The sequence below is a fragment of the Paroedura picta genome, chromosome 3, assembly GCF_049243985.1.
Source record: "Paroedura picta isolate Pp20150507F chromosome 3, Ppicta_v3.0, whole genome shotgun sequence".
In the NCBI taxonomy this organism is placed as follows: Eukaryota; Metazoa; Chordata; class Lepidosauria; order Squamata; family Gekkonidae; genus Paroedura; species Paroedura picta.
Genome location: NC_135371.1, coordinates 9,011,856 through 9,035,318, shown reverse-complemented (window position 1 = coordinate 9,035,318; position 23,463 = coordinate 9,011,856). Strand labels below are relative to the sequence as shown.

Sequence of the window (23,463 nt, the reverse complement as noted above, 5' to 3'; positions counted from 1 at the left end):
GATGAAACTTTTCCTGCAAACTTTTCAGCACAACCCACCCCCTTCTATCCCCCAGATGAGAGATAAGGCACTATGGTCAATTTTAATATGTTAGTATTTAATCCGATGTTTTAATGGCTTCAAGTTTACTTTGCACTTTTGAAATTTATTGTATTTTGCTGTCATCGGTCCTAAAGTTTTAAAAAATAGGGAAGACTGCCGATTCAAAAATTTGTTCCACTTTATATTTCTGGTAAGGGCTTGGAAGAGGAGCGTGTCTCAAGGCATAAGTGCCACTCAGGGCTTAACACCTACTCATGGCACCTGTCCTACCCCAGAGTGCTGCCTCTTCCTCCAACCGGCTTGCCTGTCTGTCCAGCGGCCAGCCAATCACCTTCTGTCCCCCACCCCTGACCACCCCTCCTCCTTCCACTTCCCTCCGAGGCTTGGAGGCTGCAGATCCCTGCTGGGGGAGAGCTGCCTCTGCCGGTGAGTTCCCTAACAGCTGCCTGCAGCCGTTCCGGTCCTGGGGGGAGGGAGAGGCCATCCACAGAGTTCTTCCACCACCACCACCACCACCACCCATCTAGCACCTGTTGTATTCCTGAATGCAACAAGCTTGGCTCCTAATACATTAATAGTGAGACCTGGATGACAAGTCATTGTTCTTCAGTTTGTTTCCCTTGGGGACAGAAACCTGTTTGTTTCTCAGCAGGGAGCATCTTGATGAAGCATCGCTTGCTTTTCCGTCTCTCTTGGCTGTTCTGTTGTCAAGGGGACAAGTGGATCTCCTAGTAGGAATTCTGAAGAGAACCAGGTAGCTAAGCATTAACTCAGCTGTACCAGAGCATGGTGACACTGAAAATATACCCTTCCAAGCATGGAGCCTCGGAAGTTAAAAATACATTACAGTTTTTAAAGAGCTGGGTCTGGATTTCCCAGGTCAAGTCCATCAAGGCTCCTGGACCTGTTTGTACTATTACTGTTTAATGTTGTTCTGTTACCACTGTTATTATCAGTTAGTAATATTTATGTTCCATAAGAAAGGCCGAGCATCAAAGGATTGAGGCTTTTGAACTCTGGTGCTGGAGAAGACTCTTGCGAGTCCCTTGGACTGCAAGGCGAACAAACCGGTCAGTCCTAGAGGAGATCAGCCCTGCCTGCTCCTTAGAAGGCCAGATCCTGAAGATGAAACTCAAATACTTTGGCCACCTCATGAGAAGGAAGGACTCCCTGGAGAAGAGCCTAATGCTGGGAGCGACTGAGGACAAAAGAAGAAGGGGACGACAGAGAATGAGGTGGCTGGATGGAGTCACTGAAGCAGTAGGTGCAAACTTAAATGGACTCCGGGGAATGGTAGAGGACAGGAAGGCCTGGAGGATCATTGTCCATGGGGTCGCGATGGGTCAGACACAACTTCGCAACTAACAACAACAATATTTGTTGAATAAACCGGATCCGGTTCAAGGTTTTGGTTTTAACCTTCAAGGCTCTACGCGAGTTGGGACCCACATACCTGAGGGACCGCTTATCGCCCTATGCCCCCCGTAGAGCTTTACATTCTGCGGGAGAAAATCTATTGGTCGTCCCCGGCCCTAGGGAAGCACGCCTGGCCTCGACCAGGGCCAGGGCCTTCTCGGTCCTGGCCCCTGCCTGGTGGAATGAGCTCCCGGGAGAGCTGCGGGCCCTGCGGGACCTTCCATCGTTCCGCAGGGCCTGCAAGACGGAGCTCTTCCGCCAGGTTTACAGTTGAGACCAGGCTTAACATCTACGCCCCCCCGGGACCTGAGGATTGGGATTAGACATGAGTACCATCAGTATCCCCTCTCCACTTGCTAAGGGGGAATGGGTAGTTGATTAGCCGCTCTTGCCAGGTAGTCATTAACTATTGACATGTTAATTGGTTTTAATGTATTTTATGGGGTTTTATACTGTTGTAACCCGCCACGAGCCGCAAGGGAGTGGCGGGAAATAAATTCAATAATAATAATAATAATAAAATATTTATGTTATAGCTATTTATATGTATGGATTGATTCTTGTATGGTTCTCGGTTCCATGTAAACCGCCCTGAGTCTTCGGGGAGGGCAGCATATAAATGTGAATTAAATACATACATACATAAATGTTCCCTGCAGTCAAACAGCAGCTGCAAGGAACAGCATCTTAAAAAACTATCTGAATGGCATCACAGGAGGAGGAAAGTCCCCCCCCCCCAAAAAAAACAGTACTGGCAATAAATAGGACATGCTTAGCCCTGAATAGCAATATAGGAAGCCTGTACGGTGAAGGAATATACTTCAAGCAAGGCACAGAATCCAATAAACAGCTCTGCAGGGGTTTAAATTGTTTTAACCTTTGTAAATCATAAGTTGGCGTAAGTTGGCCTGAGCCTTCGGGGAAGGGTGGCATGTAAATTTAAGCAAATAAAATAGAGAAATAATATGAGGGTCAGTCTTCCTTATGGGTCAAAATATCAGCTCAGGGAGGTAGAAGCTGTGGGGACGTCCCGGCTGTCATTGACCGGATCAAAAATCTGAGGGTGGTTTTGAAATGGAGACAGAAGTGAGAGAGACAATCGGGGGGGGGGGGGGGGGGAGGGATTGTTGTGTGATAAGCAGGGGGGGGGAGCTTCAGCCGGCCTCACAGGGACTGGGTTAGAGAAAAGCGGTATAGAACAACCAACTCTTCTTCTTCTCTTAAATGTTTAACTACATAAAAGGTAGACCCCTGTCGAAGGCGGGGGGGGGGAGAACCTGTTTCCGGCAGCTTTAGAGACAAAAAGAACCAGGAGCAATGGGCTCAAATGATAGGAAAGGAGGTTCCATTTAATATTAGGAAGCATTTTACGAGGCTAAGGGCTGCTTGTAGATGGAAGAGGCTGCCTTGGAGGCTGGCGGAATCTCCCTCGTGGGAAGTTTTTAGGAGGAGGTTGGATGAGCACCTGTCAAGGAATGTCTGTTTTTAAGTCCCTGAGAAGGCGGGAGCAGGACAGGATGGCCCTCTGTGGTTTCTTGCATCTCTGTGTGGTTCTGGTTCTGATTCCTAAAGGCAGTTTAGCAATGCCACAAGGACAAGACAGCTGTGCAGAGCTCCCCCCCACCACAACTCTGTCCCTTTGCCCGTGTCAAAACAGCCACAAGGAGGGTGGCATTTTGGGACGTGATCAGTTGTGGGGGGATTGAACAAGAGCACTTTGTCATCCCAAACCACCACTCCCCATCCCCCCTTGCTTCTAAACTCCCAGCTGATGAAAGGGATTTCTGGGTCCCATCCCGCCAAGGCTTTTCCCCTCCCATTAAAAAAGACAGAGTCAAGAGGAAACAAATAAAAGTGCATCACTGATTTATGTCATTACAAATCTCGACAGTTTTCCTCCTCCTCTTTTGATTTCTACTTAGGATCGGCCAATCCAGGCCGAAGAACTAGTGTCTACTGGTCTCCTGATTGTTCCCCCCAGTTCTCTCTCGCTTGCCCCGAGTCCCTCACTTCTGCCCTTCCCCTCAGAAATCCCATAGCAGCATCTGAAGTTAGGAGGTAGCCTGGCAGCCTCCTCGGCATCACAGGGGAAAAAATCGGCCTCGGGACATCCCAGTGGGGAGCACTCCAAAGATGACTGAAGAACATAATGGCGACCCCCTTGGGACCCGCTTCCACGGCCGCCGCCGCTCTCCCAATGTGCTTTTTGACCTCCCCACCAGCCACGATTGTCCTCCTTGAACCGGGGCTCCCTTCCTCAGTTCCCGTTCAAGTCCCCTTCCGTCCCCGCCAAGGGATCAGGAGCGATCAAGGCCCGTGGGGATCTGGTGGAGGACACCCTGGAAGGTCACAGCTGCCCGCTGATGCTGATCTTGGCCACGGAGATGCTCTCGGTGGCATCTTCCCGGCCTTTCTCGTAAATGACGAACAGGCTCTGGGCGTCGTCAGGCGCCGACCCGTCTAACGCTGTCATGCAGGAGTAGCCGCTGGCGCCGCCCCAGATCTGCAAGGCCTCTTTCCACCACGACGAACCGTTGGTGAAACTCCAGCGCAGCGTCATGTTGACCCCTGGGTTGGGGGAGGGAGACAGGAAAGAGTCATATTCATGAAGGGCTGAGCCCAGCTTAGCTCAATTGCATTCCGAGCTCAAAAAGCTAAATAGGGTCAGCTGTGGTGCGTGTTTTGATGGGAGACCACCAAGGGTTGCTGTGCAGAGGAAGGCCATAGCGAACTGCCTCTGCTCATCCCTGGCCTTCAAAAAACCCCAAGATGGAACTTTATGGGGTCATTATGATTGCCTGTGACTTAACAGAACTCCTCACCTTATTGGCTCTGGTTATTGGCTGCTTTCCTGCACTGAGTTCAAAACAGTAAAGGATTTGCCATCAAATGAAATGGGTTTCTGTAAAAGGCCAGTCGAGTTCCTAACACTATTAAGAGCAGAGGTGGCCAAACTGTGGCTCTCCAGATGTTCATGGAGTATAATTTCCATGCTGGCAGGGGCTCATGGGAATTGTAGTCCGTGGATATCCAGAAAGCCAAAGTTTGGGCACCTCTGAAGCATCAGAGTGAAAAATAGCCCCTTTAATATTCCTGCTGACTAACCTTCTGGAAAATAAGCTCTTTACAGTTTGGCCTAGGAGGCTTGTGGAGACAGTGCTGAATTGGGGACGGGGGTGGTTCTGAGCTAGAGGACCTGCTTGGCATGTGGAAGTTCCCAAATTCAGGTCCCGTGTCTGCAGCTAAAGGCATCAGGTAGCAGGTAATGTGGAGGAGATTCCTCTCCATCCTCTGCGTGGGGCCCCAGAATCACAACTGATCTCCAGGAAAGAGAGATCAATTTCCCTGGAGCAAATGGCTGCTTTGGGGGGGTGGACTCCATAGCATTATACCCTGTAGAAATCCTTCCCTTCCCCAAACTCCACCCTCACAAAGCTCCACTCCAAATCTCCAGGAATTGGCAACTCCAGCCAGGCCAGAATCAGCCACAAAGATGGACAGGGGGGGCGGGCTCCAGCCTGCAGCCTTTCCAGGTCTTGGGGGGGAGGGAGAGGCCGTCCGCAGAGTTCTCCCCCCCCCCCCAATCTGGTGCCCATTGTATTCCTGAATGCAACGGGCTTTGCCCCTAGTGTATACATATAAATACGATAAAATAAATGCCGCCCCCTACAGTCTCGTATGATCTGCGACTGGCAGATCTCTTCTTGCGGCCACGTGCCCTCCGCCCTCCGCTCTCCTGCACCTGCTTTCTCACTCACGTTCTGTCTCATGGGCCGGATTGGTGAAGAAGACAAGGCCCGATTTGACGAGGGCTCCGGCGGCCACGGCTGGGTCCACCAAGGTCGTGTCGAAGGTCACGTTTTCCAGCGGGAGGGTGTCGCAAGCGTCGTAGCTACGCACCATTATCCGGCATCTGCAGTGGTAGAAGTTCTGGTTCCGGGCGTTGATCACCACGGATCCGTCTGGCAGCTCGTAGGGCTGGGAGAAGAGGCAGCGGGGAGTAAGATTTGAGTGGGGGAAATGAAAATGTTCCCTCAGTTTGTGTCTCCTCTAAACACACTGTCTGCTTCCTCCCTTCCTGCTACTTAGCATTTCGAAATGAAAGAGGCCATGAGCTGGGCGGGGGTGGGGTGGGGCAGTGTTCGGAGAATTTGGATAACCCATCAAACACAAGGGAGAAAAAGACTTAACTGAAAAACATGAATTAAAAACCCAAAGGTTAAAGAAATCAGAATATAAAGGCCTGATACTTCAAATTCTTGACTTATTAAGTCAAAATGAGCAATGATTAGAACAAAAATATATATGCATTTTTACAAAATAATTAAATGGCCCAAAAGATCGCCTCCAAACAATGAATACAGCACGTATTGTCATCAGCTTGATTAGATGTGATGCCCCTGTTGATACAGCCCAAGACTGCATTTGCCTTCTTTGCCACTGCATCACACCGTCTGCTCATATTTAGCTTACATTCCGCAAATACCCCAGGATCATGTTCACACACACACTGCTACCCAGACGTGTATCTTCCCTCAATGAACCTTCAAAAAACAGGAAGTTTATTTAGAAGAAGAGTTTATTTATTTTATTTATTTTTTATTTGATTTGAGTTGATTCTTATATGCCAATATTCTCTGTCAGAAGTCTCAAAGCGGCTTCCAATCACCTTCCTTTTCCTCCCCCGCAACAGACACCCTGTGAGGTGGGTGAGGCTGAGAGAGCCCTGAGATTACTAAAGAAGAACATTTGGTTCTTATATGCCACTTTTCCCTACCCAAAGGAGTCTCAAAGCGGCTTACATTCACCTTCCCTTTCCTCTCCCCGCAACAGACACCCTGTGAGGGAGGTGAGGCTGAGAGAGCCCTGAGATTACTGAAGAAGATAAAGAGTTGGTTCTTATATGCCGCTTTTCTCTACCTGAAGGAGCCTCAAAGCGGCTTACATTTGCCTTCCCTTTCCTCTCCCCACAACAGACACCCTGTGAGGTGGGTGAAGCTGAGAGAGCCCTGATATTACTGCTCGGTCTGAACAGCTTTATCAGTGCTGTGGGGAGCCCAAGCTGGGTCAGGAAGCCACTAGAAGCCAAATACTTGTCATTCGCTAAGAGGTCAGAAAATGAGCATTTCATGTACCTTATCACTCAACAACCCAGCCATGTGTATTTCTCACAGGGAACACCTCACAATAATGCCATGGGGGGGGGGAACAGCCCATGGTTTCCTCTCCCCAAACCATCCCGCCTTTAGGATCACACCCACCTGGCATTCATCCGGGTTGAAGTCGCTGAAAAGTTTCTCTCCCCCGAAAGGGATGCCGTGCAGGGGCTGCTTCCCGTACCGCCAGGTCCAGCCATGGTCGTCGCTGAGGAGACAGGAGATCCCATCCCGGTCCAGGGTCCCATGGCCACAGACAATCAAGCGGCCCTTCTTGGGCTCGTGGCGTTTCTGCAACTCAGAGCAATCGGCTCAATATGAGGCTGGTCTCTGCACTGTCTCCCTGCTCACACACAGACTGTTTATGCACTGGGAACTTCACTGCCCTAGCTCCCGTGCAGGAGCAGAAATCTGGCCCAGATGAGGTAAAGGTAAAAGGTAAAGGTATCCCCTGTGCAAGCACCGGGTCATGTCTGACCCTTGGGGTGACGCCCTCTAGCGTTTTCATGGCAGACTCAATACGGGGTGGTTTGCCAGTGCCTTCCCCAGTCATTACCGTTTACCTCCCAGCAAGCTGGGTACTCATTTTACCGACCTCGGAAGGAAGGAAGGCTGAGTCAACCTTGAGCCGGCTGCTGGGATTGAACTCCCAGCCTCATGGGCAAAGCTTTCAGACTGCTGCCTTACCACTCTGCGCCACAAGAGGCTCTCTCCAGATGAGGTGCACCAGGCCAAATGCTTCCCCATGTGGGTGCAGGGAGAGGTGGGGCAACCTGTCATGACTAAAACTCCATCCTGCAGCCCAGCATGAAACCTCCAGTGCATAAACGGTCACACTGCTGCAGGATCCCACCTCCCATATCATCTCTTCTCGGTCAAGGGCAACAGGGAGAGTGTCCCTCATGCAGATCCTGCCACTGAGAGAAGCGACACCTGGTGAATGTTCCGACATCTGTCGGGAAGTAGCCCAATTTTACGGAATTCCCTTCCTAGTGACACTGTTAGACGCCTAACTCTAGGCTGCATCTACACCGGACCTTCTCAACTTTTTTACTGTTGAGAAACCTCGGGAACATTCTTCAGGTTTCGAGAGCCCCCAGAAGTGGTGTGATCGTGCAGGGTATGGCAGGCCCATGTAGTGCCCTTCCCCTTCCCACCCTCTCCAGGGCCATCGCTGGTCATTTTGAGAGGGGGTGGATGGGTCGACTATCCCCTGATATATATATATAAATTAGTTAACACCACCCATGTGGGAAAGCCTTCTAGAGCCATCAATAAACCCCATCAACTGAAAGGGAGACTGCACCCAAGAAATCGAAGAAGAAGAAGAGTTGGTTCTTATATGCCGCTTTTTCCTACCCGAAGGAGGCTCAAAGTGGCTTACAGTCGGCTTACAAGTGGCTTCCCATTCCTCTCCCCACAACAGACACCCTGTGAGGGAGGTGAGGCTGAGAGAGCCCTGAGATTCCTGCTCAGTCAGAACAGTTTTATCAGTGCTGTGGTGAGCCCAAGGTCACCCAGCTGGCTGCATGTGGGGGAGCGCAGAATCGAACCCGGCATGCCAGATTAGAAGTCCGCACTCCTAACCACTACACCAAACTGGCTCAATGCTACTACACCAAAAGGAGACTGATAACTGGGGAAGGTACCAATGAAGGAGCTAGAAAAAATCTTTAAGAGAAAGGAAGTGTTGCTGGCAGCCAAGATCTAGGTACCACAGTATTCCCCATTACTATGTATGGGTACAAAAGTCAGATAATGAAGAAAACTGCCAGGGAAAAAATTGATTCCTGTGAAACTGATTCCAGATTTTATGAACTTAGGCAGGTTGTGAGTGGTTGTCTTTTGTGGCCCTTCCTTACCTGCCCAGGGCATTGGTAATTGCTTCTGTGGGATGGGAAGCAAATTTCCTCCAGGCCAGGAGATTTTTAGTGGGCATGCAATTGGGGTCAGCCAGTTGTGAGTTCCTGCATTGTGCAGGGGGGTAGATGATGGCCCTGGAATTCCCTTCCAACTCTGTGATTCTACGATTCTATGAAATGTGGTGTTAGAGGAAGTTTTACAGATACCAAAGACTGCCAAAAAAAAAGACTAGCAGGTGGATTCCAGACCAAATCAAGCCTGAACTCTCCCTAGAAGCTAAAATGACTAAACTGAGGCCATCATACTTTGGTGACATTATGAGAAGACAAGAGTCACTGGAAAAGTCAATAATGCTAGGAAAAGTTGAAGGCAGCAGGAAAAGAGGAAGGCCCAACATGAGGTGGACTGATAAACCACAGCCCTCAGTTTGCAAGACCTGAGAACAGCTATTAGGGCATTTTTGGAGGAAATTCATTCATAGGCTCGCCGTGAGAAGTGACTTACAGGGGTAGTCAACCTGTGGCCCTCCAGATGTCCATGGACTACAATTCCCATGAGCCCCTGCCAGCGTTTGCTGGCAGGGGCTCATGGGAATTGTAGTCCATGGACATCTGGAGGGCCACAGGTTGACCACCCCTGCCTTAACACACACAAGTGGCAGGTAAATAAATAGAGCTGTTTTCTGAAAATCCCCATACCTGGCCCGATGCAAGCTCACCTGGATTCCATAGCCCGGCCCGGGGGCGAACATGGTCGTGCCAATCTCCTCAGAGAGGTTCCTGGGAACGCTCCACGTGATCCCGTCGTCACGGCTGCGGATGATCATGGTGCTGGAGACGGAGCATCGGATGTAGTGGGCGCAGAGAGTGTAGATCAGGAACACCATGTTCTGTTCTGAGTCCACCACCACAGCCCCGAGGTTGAGCCCGTCCACCAGAGAACCGTCGTCAACTATGAACGAAGTCGGGCTCCAGGTGGCTCCTGGGAAAGAGACACAAACAACGGTCAGGAGCAGGTGAATGAAGCCAACAAGGGAGCGCATACAGGCAGGTGTCCCAAGTGAGCTAGAAAATCAAACAACCTACTTCTACATCATGATGCCTTCTGGATCTGTTTGTGTAGGAATCAGGAAACCTCCTTTAAAGTACTCTGTCTGTACATGACTGTTTCTAAATATCTCCAACTCTCACAGTCACTTCTTTACATGGAAAAGGGTCACCAGTGTGGTTAAGAGCAGCGGCTTCTAATCTGGTGAGCTGGGTTTGATTCCCTGCTCCCCCACATGCAGCCAGCTGAGTGACCTTGGGCTCATCACAGCCCTGAGAGGGCTGGTCTCAAAGAGCAGTTCTTGAAGAGCTTTCTCAGCCCCACGTACCTCACAGGGTGCCTGTTGTGGGGAAGAGAAGGGAAGGCGATTGTAAGCTGCTTTTGAGACTCCTTTGGACAGTAAAAAGCGGGGTATAAAAACCAGCTCTTCTTCTTCTATACCAGACCTTCTCCGTGGTCAACGACACTGGCTCGATCTGCAGACAGAAACAAGCAATAATATTTATATATTCACTGTGAAAAAGCTTTGGCTGCTGATTTCTGTGCAATAAGTCAAATCAGTGATGACAGCAAGGTTTTCCTGGTCAGAGATTTTTTTGTTTCTAAATTACTATTATTATGGATTCGGTTTTTATCCTGGCCTTCTTGGTGAAAGCCAGCTTGGTGTAGTAACGAGGGAAGCCACTTCATTTTTGCACTTCCAAACAGGACCCTCCTTTGCAGTCATCCTTGCTGTGTCCTTCGGCCACAGAACGGATGATTTCTTCAGTTTCCTGTCTATGGATTATATCCCCTTTTTTTCCTTCTTCTAACATCTACAGCTGCTGGAACTGAACAATATCAACATGTAGGTAGTGGGCGCTTGTTGTTGTCAGGGTGGGGCGCTTTCACACATGCTCCAGGGGTAGTCAAACTGCGGCCCTCCAGATGTCCATGGACTACAATTCCCATGAGCCCCTGCCAGCGAATGGTGGCAGGGGCTCATGGGAATTGTAGTCCATGGACATCTGGAGGGCCGCAGTTTGATTCCCCCCCCCCGTGCTAAACAATGCCATATGAATCCCCTTCATCCAACGTTTGCAAATGGATTTTGCTATTTCACCAAGTAAAATCCAGTTGCAAAGTGTACTGAAGGTGGGTAGAGAGTGCATTATTCAGCGCGTGGGAAAGTTTCCTGGGTGTATAGGGATACGCCAAAAAAAAAAATCAGCTTTATTTTATTTTTAAAAATAGAAGAAGAGCTGGCTTTTATATCCTGCTTTTCACTCCCCGGAGGACTCTCAGAGCGGCTTACGATCGCCTTCCCTTTCGTCTCCCCAAAACAGACGCCCTGGGAGGGAGGTGGGGCTGAGAGAGCTTTGAGAGAACCGCTCTGCAAGGACAGCTCCAACAGGACTGTGACTGGCCAAGGTCACTCAGATGGCTGCAGGTGCAGAAGTGGGGAATCAACCAGATTAGAATTCGCCCCTCTTAAATATTACACCCAACTGACTCTCAGTACCTATATACCTGCCTTTCTTGCGAGCATTTTGGGACCCAAGGCGGGTAACAACCATATAAAAATAAATGGGATAAAAATCATAAACATTAAAATCAACAGATATTTTACTTATTTACTTTTTTTTTGTTGAATTCCTTTGTGCCCCGCCTTTCTCCTCCACAGAGACCCAAAAGCAGCTGACCTCATTCTCCTCTCCACCATTTTAACCAAGACAGGACAACAAACCCATGCAAGAACACCTTATGCTCCTCTAGCAGGCTATTCCACTTTCACCCCAGGCTCCTGATCAATGTCTGCGTACCCAGATCCATCTGCCCCATTTCACCCCCTTAGGGTCTGCTGAAGCCCCCTTATTTATTTATTTATTTATTTTAATGTCTTAAATGCGTTAACCACCACTACCGGTCCAGCTGGCTCGTCGCAGTTTACACCCCAGTTCAAAAGACAACCCCAGAATCGAGAAAACAACCCCACAGACCCCACCCACCCCATCCCAAGCCACCCTCCCTCCCTTCTCCCCTCCTGTGGGAACGGTCAGCGTTCCGCAGGGCCTGTAAAACGGAGCTCTTCCGCCAGGTCTATGGTTGAGGTTAGGACTGGCAAGGAATAACATTGCCCCCCCTTGGGGTTTGAAGTATACATCATTACCCTCCATCCCCTAATGCCCTTGTTTGGGTAGGGGGAGAGTGGCATTTCCCACCGTGTTGGGTATTTTTATAGTCTTTTAGTGGGGGTTTTAATGGGGGATTTTAAGGCTGCTGTTACCCGCCACGAGCCTGTAGGGAGTGGCGGGAAATAAATCAAATAACAACAACAACAACTCAATGAACTGTCATGCTCATGTTGAGGGATGCTCAGGAATGTTCAGTGGAGGGACCCAGCAGACGTTCCTTGTCCCGGCCGTCTTTTTAAAACACACAAAGATACCCTCCGAGTGTCCCTTCCCAGCTCTTAGCTTCACAAACCTTTGTCCTGCGATCTGCGAAGGGCAATGAATTTTGCTCCCGTGTCATAGGAAGAGTACTTCCGGGCTTCGGAAAAGGCCAGGAGGGTGCCCTGAGGCGTCGCTGCGATGAGGGGGACCCTGAAGGTGTTCACCTCCCCGATCACACCTCCGCTCACCCACAGCAGCTGCTCCATGGTGATGATGGGCTTCACCTACCAAGGGAAAGCCAGGAAGGTTCAAAATCACTGAATCGTAGAGTTGGAAGGGACCTCCTGGGTCATCTAGTCCAACCCCCTGCACTATGCAGGACACTCACGACCCTATAGCTCATCCACTGTCACCTGCCACCCCCTTGAGCCTTCACAGAATCAGCCTCTCTGTCAGATGGCTCTTCAGCCTCTGTTTAAAAATTCCTAAAGAAGGAGAACCCACCACCTCCTGAGGAAGCTTGTTCCACTGAGGAAGCGCTCTAACTGTCAGGAACTTCTTCCGGATGTTTAGACGGAATTTCTTTTGGATTAATTTCATCCCATTGGTTCTGGTCTGTCCCTCCGGGGCAAGAGAGAACAACTCTGCTCCACCCTCTCTATGACACCCTTTTAAATATTTGAAGAAGAGTCTAAACCCAGACTTTCTCAACGTTTTAACCTTTGAGTAACCCCTAATAAGCCCCAGAAGTGGAGCAATCATGAGGAATATGGTCGGGAAGCAGAGTTGTGTGCATGTCCGTCTCCCCCCCCCCCCAGGCCCATCATTGGCCATTTTTTTATGGAGGTCAACATTTTAAAAATATATTAAAAATTAATTAACTCCCACCCATTTGGAAAACCCTTCCAGGGCCTTCCAGAAACCCCAGGGTTTCCTAAAACCCCGGTAGAGAAAGCCTGCTCTAACCACCACACAACAACAACAACAAGCCTTTAATAGCATATAAAAGTATAATATAAAATACACGCCACTGGCTCTCAGCTTTCCTTCCTTCCCACCCCCTAGCAGTCTGTCCCTGGGGAAAGTATGGCCAAGTTGCAGAAATGCTATATAGCAAGTCACTCATGTGTGGAGCAGCTTCTGCCAGGCCCAGCTGAGTCGCACAAGTTGTGCGGAGGCTGCCGCTGCGCCCAAGCGAGTAGTGTTACATTGTGTGGTCAGGTATACTGGCACAGCTTGGCGAATCATCAAAATAGCAAGGGAGCAAGATGCCCAGTGGTTGCTGTGAGGTCTGGCCCCAATGATTCTTCCTTCCAGGACAGCTGGGAGGGAAAAAGAGGCCAAAACAGATCGGGAAGTGTCCCTCCCACCTGCCTTTGATTGCATATTTTGCTTGGTGTAGTCGTTGGGAGTGTGGATTTCTAATCTGGCAAGCCGGGTTTGATTCTGCACTCTCCCACATGCAGCCGGCTGGGTGACCCTGGGCTCACCACGGCACTGATAAAACTGTTCTGACCAAGCAGGGATATCAGGGCTCTCTCAGCCTCACCCACCCCACAGTGTGTCTGCTGTGGGGAGAGGAAAGGGAAGGCGACTGTAAGCCACTTTGCAACTCCTTTGAGTAGAGAAAAGCGGCATATAAGAACCAACTCTTCTTCTACTGTGCATTTTAGATATGCACAAAGCAGCAAAATTTGGGGAATCTGCACTTTTTTGGCATGGGAAAAAGCCCGGGTGAGGGGAGGCAAGAGACACTCCCCCCCTCCCCTAGCCCCTTGGTTTTTTCCAAGCTGTTTCCCTGCAGCTGCTTGTGGCTATGGGGTACCCAGACCCAATTCTTTCTAAATGTGTGTGGTTTGGCCTCATGACGGATGGATTCAGAACAGAAGGAACTGGTTTCCTTATTTCTTTAAAGGAGTCCATTCTCATCCTGCAACGTTTTTTAAAATCCTTTTCTTTCTTTTTTTTCTTTTTGCCCGTTCCCATGATGTCCGAATGTTGTTTGCGATCTCACCAGGGCGTGCAGGAGCACAAGTTCTTCTTCTTTGTTTATTCTAGCCACAATTATGAAGCTGCCCTGAAAGACACAGGATTCTTGGCTGGCAGCATCTGACACGAACCCACCAAAAGCCTTCAGAGCAAGATGAACTGACTTTGTGGCCAAGTTTCTAACTGGCTGCGAGTCCCAATTGTAAGGGGGAAGTAATTCCACTGGGGTAGGTGACCCACAGAGCAGCAAAGCTTATTTGAAAGGATAAGAAGTTTTTAACACCTCATTTTGGGCTATCTGAAGGAGTCTCAAAGCAATTACTTTTTCCTTCCTCTTCCCACCCCAGTGCCTTTGCGAGGCAGGTTCAGAGGGAACTGTGACTGGCCCAAAGTCACCCAGCAGCAAAAACAAACCTGGTTCTCCAGGTTAGGAGTCTGCTGTTCTTAACCACTCCACCACACCAAAACTTATCACAGCTGTGGATTTGAGGCCACTCAGGCGCGACATTTTAGGAAGCCTTCAACCTGCCCATTTACTTCAGTTGCCTGCCTTTAACCCACCAGAAAAAGGGGGGAATCTTTAACCCACTCCTAGCGGAGTGGATTAAATAATTCAGTAAGGGCCCCGAGGGCAGGCCCTGTCCGTGATGAGGAAGGGTGCCGATAGGCTCCTTCCCCCGGACTGACAATCGGAGGGCCCAATCGGCAGGCCCTCCAATTGTCAGTCCGGCGGCAAGGCAAAGCGCCTCCCGATCCGCCCCCATTAATAAAATTTAAAAGTCCATTAATAAAATTATTCTCCTCCATAATAAAAAAGGAGGATCCAAAGCACTGTGTCTTTTTTGTGTTTTTTTATTATTAAAGTTTGTGTGGACAGACGAGGAAAGATAGGAAATAAAGAGGAGAGAAAAGAGACAGACAGAGAGAAAGGGAGGGAGGTAGATAACAAAATATACTATACAGTTTAAGGGGCAAACATGGATACAGCAGTCTTTGTCGTCGTTTTAGGCCCTCTTCCTCTCTCTAGTTCAGGGGTAGTCAAACTGCGCCCCTCCAGATGTCCATGGACTACAATTCCCAGGAGCCCCCTGCCAGCATTCGCTGGCAGGGAGATCATGGGAATTGTAGTCCATGGACATCTGGAGGGCCACAGTTTGACTACCCCTGCTCTAGTTGATTCCACCTCCTCTTTTAAGCTAAAATGTTAGGACATCCCCCTCACAGCAACATGCTAGGATGTGGTATTGAGACACAAGGCCAATTTTCACAACGGCTTTCCTGATCCTGCACACCACACAAGTATCTGGCCGTTTAAAAAGCCAGGCACAGCTCCCCAAGCCGAATCTGGCCGAAGACCGAAACAACATCAGTGGAAGTTCAGTCTGGGAATCTTTTGAGGCCAGCGAGCCTGTCTCTGTCACAGAATGGCTTTCCAAATAATGCCCTCCATCCTAGCCCCTGCATTGAACCATGAATTCCGCGGCATCATCATGAATTTGTCTTCGGCATCGTAAAGCTCGGCCGCGTGCAACGAAACAGAGTACTCGGGTCAGCTTGACATTTCTATTCCCGTTCAAAAATAGAACGCAGAAGAAAACAGGAAAGTGTGGAGAAGCGATCGTATCAGGAAGGAGGGTGGGCAGATGGCCACCCGCATCCAGGTTACTAGCTAAACCAAGGTCAAGCCTGCTGATCCCAGCATCAGTAAATCCCTGGCAGATGTCTCCACAGGAGAGCCAGCGTGCTGTAGTGGTTAAAAAGCCTCTAATCTGGAAAACAGGGTTTGATTCCGCACTCCTCCTCCACAGGCAGCCAGCTGGGTGACCTTGGGCCGGTCACAGTTCTCTCAGAGCTCTCTCAGCTCCACCTACCTCACAGGGTGTCTGTTGTGGGAAGAGGGAGGGTGTTTGTAAGCCGCTCTGGGACTCCTTCAAGTAGAGAAAAGTGGCATATAAGAACCAGCTTCAGTAATCTCAGGGCTCTCTCAGCCTCCCCTCCCTCACAGGGTGTCTGTTGTGGGGAGAGGAAAGGGAAGGCGATTGTAAGCTGCTTTGAGACTCCTTCAAGAAGTGAAAAGAGGGGTATAAAAACCAACTCTTCTTCATACGGAAGAGGTAATCTCCTTCTCACTGGCAGTCTTAAAGCAGTGAGTACAGAACTGCTAGTCCAGGGTGTAGTCTGCACAGGGCTTTTTTACCCACTCCCAACTCGAATAAATCCCTCCCATCTACACTGAATTCGATTTCCATTTTGATTTTGGCTACTTTAAATTTTCCCTTTGCAACAAGCATGATTGATCTGGAGTGACACTACCTTTCCCTCCACAATATCCAGAAGTGGGTATAAGCCTTGATATTTGAAAAATCAGCATCAGTAAGTGCAGATTTCTGCTTTTTGCAAATTAACTTCCATCTCTGTGCCTTGTAGCAAAGCAGTCTTCCCCGTTTGGCCAGGGCGTCAGTTCAAAGACTTCCTGCTTCCCAGTTGCAAAGCTTGTGTCTTAAAGTGACTGCACTCCGGAAGCCCTAACTTCTCTCAGCAGAGATTTACCTCTTGAATTTATTCCCCCTCCTCTGCTTACTCCAATCCTCTCCCCCCGCACCCCGTTCAAGAAAAGAAAGAGACTCCTGTTGTGCTTGGCTCTCCTCCCCACTCTGAGCTTCCCCAATCAAGTGCAGAACACTTTCTCTTTCAATTGCGGCGGGGAACAGAGGAAGACCCGAGTTCAAATCTATCAGAATTCAACAGGATCCTGAATGGAAAAAACACAGTAAGTGCAGAATCAGCCCAGATCTGGTAGATTGGACTCTTTGCAAGGAGGGGGTTGAGGGCAAGGACAATATGCCCTTAAAAAGCAGTGAACCATTTGTGGGTTCTTTTTGGCCACTGCTGCCTGCTGGTTGCGTTATCAGCTGCTCTGTCTGCCCTGCGGCTCAAACCACTTCCTGATTTTTGAGAACTGGAAACATGACGAAGGTTTGCTTAGAGATCTGCTGAGTCGTGTCTCTGAGTGCTCCTGACCTCAGATTTGCAGTTATTGTTGACGCTGGCATCTCCACCCTTACTGGATGGGCTAACTCATTGAAGGGATTTTAGGCCCTGCCGTAGGGCTGCTTGCAACATTTTCATTTCTTTATTGCATTTCCTCCAAGTGGCTGAGAGTGGAGTATTAAACTCTTTGATCCTACGCTTCACTGACTTCTCTATTGGGTGATATGACCATATATGGTTATGTCGAACCCCCCCAAAATGGCCAATGATGGGCCTGGAGGGGATGGAAAAGGGAGGGGCCTCAGCCACACCAATCCTTACTGGTCGAGGTTTGTTGCACATGGTAGTGACTGGAGGCTAGAGAGGTATCTACTTTCATTTTAACTTAACTTGGGGGGGGGAGTGGAGCAGCATAGACTTACTATGGCCCTGTTTCTGGCATTGGGGTGGGGGCATGGGCAACTGAATGGAACAGGCTTGCCCTGGCCCTGTTTCTGGTGTGGGAGGTGGGTTGGGGGTGACAGAGTGGCATAGGCCTGCCCTGGCCCTGTTTCTGGTGTGGGAGGTGGTTGGGGGTGACAGAGTGGCATAGGCCTGCCCTGGCCCTGTTTCTGGTGTGGGAGGTGGGTTGGGGGTGACAGAGTGGCATAGGCCTGCCCTGGCCCTGTTTCTGGTGTGGGAGGTGGTTGGGGGTGACAGAGTGGCATAGGCCTGCCCTGGCCCTGTTTCTGGTGTGGGAGGTGGTTGGGGGTAACAGAGTGGCATAGGCCTGCCCTGGCCCTGTTTCTGGTGTGGAAGGTGGGTTGGGGGTGACAGAGTGGCATAGGCCTGCCCTGGCCTTCTTTCTGCTATGGGAGGTGGGTTGGGGGCGATAGAGTGGCATAGCCCTGCCCCGGCCCTGTGTCTGCAGGCTCCCTTCGGTGAAGAAGAGCAAACCGGTAACCAGCCCAGAGCGTAAGTATGGTTCTGTTCGCAAAGCGTCTGGAAATATATCTGTTCTGTGGGAGTGGCTTGGTGATGTCACTTCCGGCAGGAGTATCTCTGTGATGTCACTTCTGGTGACATGTGACTTCTTAGGGCGTGGCAGGAAGGTCACTTCAGGGGTTTCTCAGAGCCTGAGGAATGTTTCAGGGAGGGCGTAATTAATCAGTAGTGAGGTTAATGAGTAAAAGACTGAGGGATGGCAAAAGAGTCCAGGGTAGACTGCGGCCTATCTGTGAAAGTCACCAAGTACAACCATTCTGGGACGTCCCAGCACCAGGAGATAGAATGAGAAGTTGGCAGGGAACGTTCTGCTCCACTGGATAAGATGGAAGCGATAACTAGGAAAACAAACCATGAAAATCCCTGAGATTTGATAGGGGAGGGGGACTCAGAGGAGGGAGCCAACACCAACCGGAAGGGGGTTCCCGGCCCCAAGGAAACACCAGAGTCAGGGCTTTTTCGGCTCTGTCTCCCACCTAGTGGAATGAGCCCCCAGGAGAGATCAGGGACCTGACAGACTGGATCTCCCTCTCCTCCCCTGCTTTTTCCTTCCCACCTAGACCAACTCCTTACCTGCATGTTATTAATAGAACAGAAGGAAACACCATCAGGGCTAAGATTGGATATTTTTAAATTTTGTTCTATTTAAACATGATATAATTATGTTTTATTGTAGCCCGAGTTTTACTGTTGCGCCCCGCCCCAAGGCAGCCGGTCTGGGAGGGACGGGATGAGAATCTAAATCAAAATAAATAAAGAGATTCAGAAGGGCTGGAGTTTCCCACTCACTGCAAAGTTCTAATCAGCAGTGGTTAAAAACACGGCCCATAGCTCCAGTCTAAAGGGGTGGAAATCCGTTTCCCCAAATTGGCAAGAAATATAGATTCCACGTCTTAACAGCAGATATGGTTTCGTTTGCCGCGTTATTTAATATGGTCTCTGACTCTCAAAACTTGTTGGTCTCTTAAGTAACTATTTGGACTGAAATCCCGGCTCCTGAGAAGCGTGCCTGGCCTCGAACAGAGCAAGGGCCTTTTCGGTCCTGGCCCCAACCTGGTGGAATGAGCTCCCGGAGGAGCTGCAGGCCCTGCGGGAGCTTTCAGCTTACCAAAGGGCCTGCAAAACACAGCTCTTATTTATTTATTTTTTAGATTTATATCCCGCCAGCCACTCCCCTAAGGCTCGTGGCGGGTCACAGTCAATAAAACCCCATTAAAACCCCTAATACAATAAAATCCATCTAAAACACAAAATCCCACCCCCCAAGGAAAGCTATATTTTGAACCGCTAGGTCTATGGGTGAGGCTGGGCAGCCAGGTAGATCGGGGCCCCTCCTACAGAAGCGGCGGTAGCGAATTCGATCTTCACCCTCTTCCTCCCCCCCTTTCTTAGATTATTAGGATTTTATTAATAAGGGGTTGTGTTTGCCGCCGTGATTTATGGTTTTACGTGTAGTAATCTGTTTTAATTGTTAAGGGGTTTTTAACAGAGGTTATAATCTACCGGGAGCCTCCAATAAATTCAACAACAACAACAAAACAACAATAATGATAATGATGATAATAATAATCCAGCCAAACCTTATCCACGTAGCTGTCAATCACACTTTTCTGACCCCTCCCCCACTCAATCATCCCCCATCCTGGACTCTGCGTCCGCTGATGGACATACTGACTCAGCTCCATGAGAGGCCGAAGCCCTCCAAACACAAGACAAGGAAGTTGGCCTTTCTAGGCACACTTTGGGAACGAACGGAAAATCCCATCACCCTCCACGTACCATGGGTGGAATATTCCCCCTGCCTTTATGAAGGACAGAATCTCAGCCTGCACACCCTGCGGGTAGGCAAGGGTTGTCCGACGGCACCCTCAGATGAAATCTGGAGCCTGCACTTCAAAGACTGCCTCTCGCCTGAAAGGTCCCGTTCCACAGGGAAAACAGGATATTAGAAGCAAGCACACACCCCAAATGTAGCTTTTGTTACAGCCTGCTTTCCACCCCTGTGCAGCCTATCTGTAGGCTTCCTCACCAGCTTGGTGTAGTGGTTAGGATCGCGGACTTCTAATCTGGCTAGCCGGGTTTGATTCTCCAGTCCCCCCTTACATGCAGCCAGCTGGGTGACCTTGGGCTCCCCACGGCACTGATAAAGCTGTTCTGACCGAGCAGGAATATCAGGGCTCTCTCAGCCTCACCCACCTCACAGGGTGTCTGTTGTGGGGAGAGGAAAGGGAAGGCGACAGTAAGCCGCTTTGAGACTCCTCCAGGTAGAGAAAAGCGGCATATAAGAACCAACTCTTCTTCTTCAGTAATATGAGGGCTCTCTCAGCCTCACTTCCTTTACAGGGTGTCTGTTGTGGGGAGAGGAAAGGGAAGGCGAATCTAAGCTGCTTTGAGACTCCATTAGAGAAAAGCGGCATATAAGAACCAACTCTTCTTCATTGGGGGGGGAGGTGTTTAAAAAGCCCAGTTGCAAAATCACACTTATACACTACTGCATGAATGTCCCTCTCCCCCTGGTTCCATCAGCACAAATGTGATGTAGATCTTTCTTTCCCAAAGGGTTTGGGCTACGGGGGAGGGAGAAGCATTTGTTAATATTTATTTGTTAGTTAAATTTATATGCCACTGTTCCTGGCCAGCCAACTCCCAGTAGCTTACAGCAATAGTTCGTAGCAATATGGGAAGCCTCCCTTTCACAATCCGCCTAAGGAAGAACAAGATCCATCTCTCATCACCTACCGCCTGGGCTTTTAACCAAAAACACCGGGAGCTGGGACTTAGGACCTTGCAGGCGCCAAAACAAACGCTCCGCCACTGAGCCACAGGGCCCCTTCCTCGGTAAGCAAATCTCCAACAAGAGCCTTAAGCCTTTTGCTACCTGAAAGGGTAGTGCTTGTCCTACCTGTACTCAAGATCTCAAACCTGCACCCTTAGGTGGTCCCTTTGTACAACTCGTGGGCTCTGGTCGGGGCACCGTCCATCTAAGCTACTACCTTACAAGGTTGTTGTGCGGGCAAAACGAACCGGGGCAACATCGTAGCTTGTCCCAAAAGGCAAGGCAGGAGGATCGACATGTCAGGAAATCGCTACATCCGACTTGTGACAAGGACACCCGAAATACGTCCGTGGTTTCTTTTAGGGGAACGGGCCAGGCTCCTGGATGGACGGGCTTTGGGGCATGCAAAAGGCTCGATCCTTGACTTTTCCACTTAAACAGATCCGATCGTCAGTGGCGAGAAAGACCACCGGCCGAGACCCCCTAGAGCAGGGTAGTCAACCTGTGGTCCTCCAGATGTCCATGGACTACAATTTCCATGAGCCCCTGCCAGCGTTCGCTGGCAGGGGCTCATGGGAATTGGAGTCCATGGACATCTGGAGGACCACAGGTTGACTACCCCTGCCCTAGAGAGAAATACGAACTTTGCCCTGTTCTGATCTTCCTTATGGAGAGCGACGGGGGAAAAGACAGCAGTCCCCCCACCTTCTTTAAAAACTGGGGGCTGGTGGGCAGATTGAGGGGCTCTCGCTTGGCCCCGATTGAGCTGCGGGGGTCCCCAAAAATTAACCCCTTACCTGATCGGGAGTTGCCATCCCCGTCGTTTTCCAGCAGCAGAGGCCCAAGAGCAGCAGAGCCCCGAAACAGAGCCTGGTCCCCGTCCAGGGCCATGGCTGGGATCTCCTCCCGGGACCGCATCCGGACTTCATAGCTTCGCCCGTCAGGATCCCTTTGCCCGCATCGGCTGGGGTCGCTTCCCCTTTAAATCCTGCCCTCCCGCTCCCCCGCCCCGGGCTCCGGTTTGCTTCAGAGCAGGGAAGAAGCCCTTCAGGAACTCTCCCGGGCCGATCGCTCCGAGCCGCGAGTCCCTGATTGGCTGCGCGGGCCAAGCTCGGCTTCAAAGGATCATATGACAAAAAAGCGAGGAAATAAAACCCGCAGCGTTCTATTAGCTCCGCCCACCAGGCTGCCCCTTAAAGGGGCAAGACCGGGGAAAAAAATTTAAAGAAAAAAAGTAAGGGACAAGCTTCAAGGAAAACATAACCAGAAACGGGATCCTAAAAGCCATGCTTATGTCAGGTTGCCAGCTCTGGGTTGGGCTGGGGAATTTGGGGATGGAGCTGGGAAGGGGGGGTAATTTGGGCCAGGGAGTTTCTTCAAGTGGCCTAAACTTGAATGTATCTTCATCTTCAGTGGTCTATATTTTTTTATTTATCATGCTATGGCGCTCACCTTCTAAAGCAGCCGTTTTCTCCAGGGGGCTGATCGTGTTAGATGAGCTGTAATTCTAAAGGGTCCCCAGGCCCCACCTGTGGACTGGCATCTCTATGGCTCATGTTTAATTATGTTAGGGGGGAAAAAGACACAAAAGCGGGAATGGGAGTCAGATTAGTGCAAGACAGCTGTATCAGCAGAGTCATTCCCACGTGTGCGAACCTTGTAAAGCTTAGCTTGTTATTTCTGTAAGGCCCTTGCATCTGTTAAATATCATTGTGATGACGTTATCCGTTCAGTCGTGTCCAACCCTCGGTGATTCTATAGGAAAGTTTTCTCCATTCGTCTCTGTCTCATACTGCTTCTTTCAGCTGGTTCATGGTCACCCCTGTGTCAGCTTTGATCGTGTCGAGCCAGCGGATCCTTTGGAGATCCCGTTTCCTTTTGCCGCTGACCATGCTGAGCATTAATGATTTTTCTAACGAGTCTGATCGCATGATGTGTCCAAAGTAACTGAGCTTTAGCCGTAATATCTTGCTTTCTAATGACATAGTTGCTTTGCTCCTCTCTGAAACGATCTTGTTGGTAACTTTGGCTGTCCATGGGATTCGCAGCATTTGTCTCCGACACCATAATTCGAAAGCATCTATTCTCCTCCTGTCTTCCTTCTCCAGGGTCCAGCTTTTGCATCCATAGGTTGTTTTGGGAAAGACAACGGCGTTGACTAGCCGGCACTTTGTATTAAGGCTGATATCTTTAAAGTGTGCCGTATGAGGGCACGTGCATGCCCACAAAAGCCCACACCTTGAATAAAACATCAAAGGTGACATTGGACTCAAAACGTGCTCCGGGCTTCGAGACAGGTGACTTCTGGATACCAAGGGGCTAGTTCATGACACAAGCAGAGAGCGGCTTTTACTGTATTTAGGCCCTCTTTAGCCCAAGCTCACCAGTGTGTGGGAGCTAAGGACCAACAATGCAATGCAATGCAATGCAACTACCTCCGATCATCTGCTGCCTGGGATGCCCTGTGGAAGGAGTCACTGGAGACCGGACAACCTGTTGTTGCTCGTCCTGAATCTCAGCTGGCCTCTAGTGGAAAGCAGATTAGGCAAGATCTAGAGCAGGGGTAGTCCAACTGCGGCCCTCCAGATGTCCACGGACTACAATTCCAAGGAGCCCCTGCCAGCGAATGCTGGCAGGGGCTTCTGGGAATTGTAGTCCGTGGACATCTGGAGGGCCGCAGTTGGACTACCCCTGATCTAGAGCCACAACTCCAGGCCCACATCAACCAGAGCTGTCCAAGCCTGGGTTACTTCCAAACAAGCAGGCGGAGGATCAGACTGTAAAGGTACAAGACCCTGAATTATTAGAGGATTGGGGATTTTAT

At 50.0% G+C, this 23,463-nt stretch overlaps 1 protein-coding gene across 2 annotated transcripts; it reads right to left on the bottom strand.

Annotated features, from left to right (window-relative positions):
* Nucleotides 1–3,307: 3,307 nt before the first annotated feature.
* Nucleotides 3,308–21,761, bottom strand: NEU1 (neuraminidase 1). 2 transcript variants are annotated; one of them, XM_077331134.1, is made up of 6 exons: nt 21,437–21,761; nt 11,991–12,183; nt 9,196–9,458; nt 6,720–6,905; nt 5,217–5,436; nt 3,308–4,026 (listed from the first exon to the last, which is right to left on the bottom strand). In XM_077331134.1, the coding sequence occupies exons 1-6, from the start codon at nt 21,566–21,568 to the stop codon at nt 3,806–3,808; spliced, it is 1,215 nt and encodes a 404-aa protein (XP_077187249.1). In that variant the 5' UTR covers nt 21,569–21,761; the 3' UTR covers nt 3,308–3,805. The 2 variants fall into 2 exon arrangements, with proteins under 2 accessions (XP_077187249.1, XP_077187250.1); XM_077331135.1 differs by lacking the exon at nt 11,991–12,183.
* Between the last annotated feature and the right edge of the window lie 1,702 nt (nt 21,762–23,463).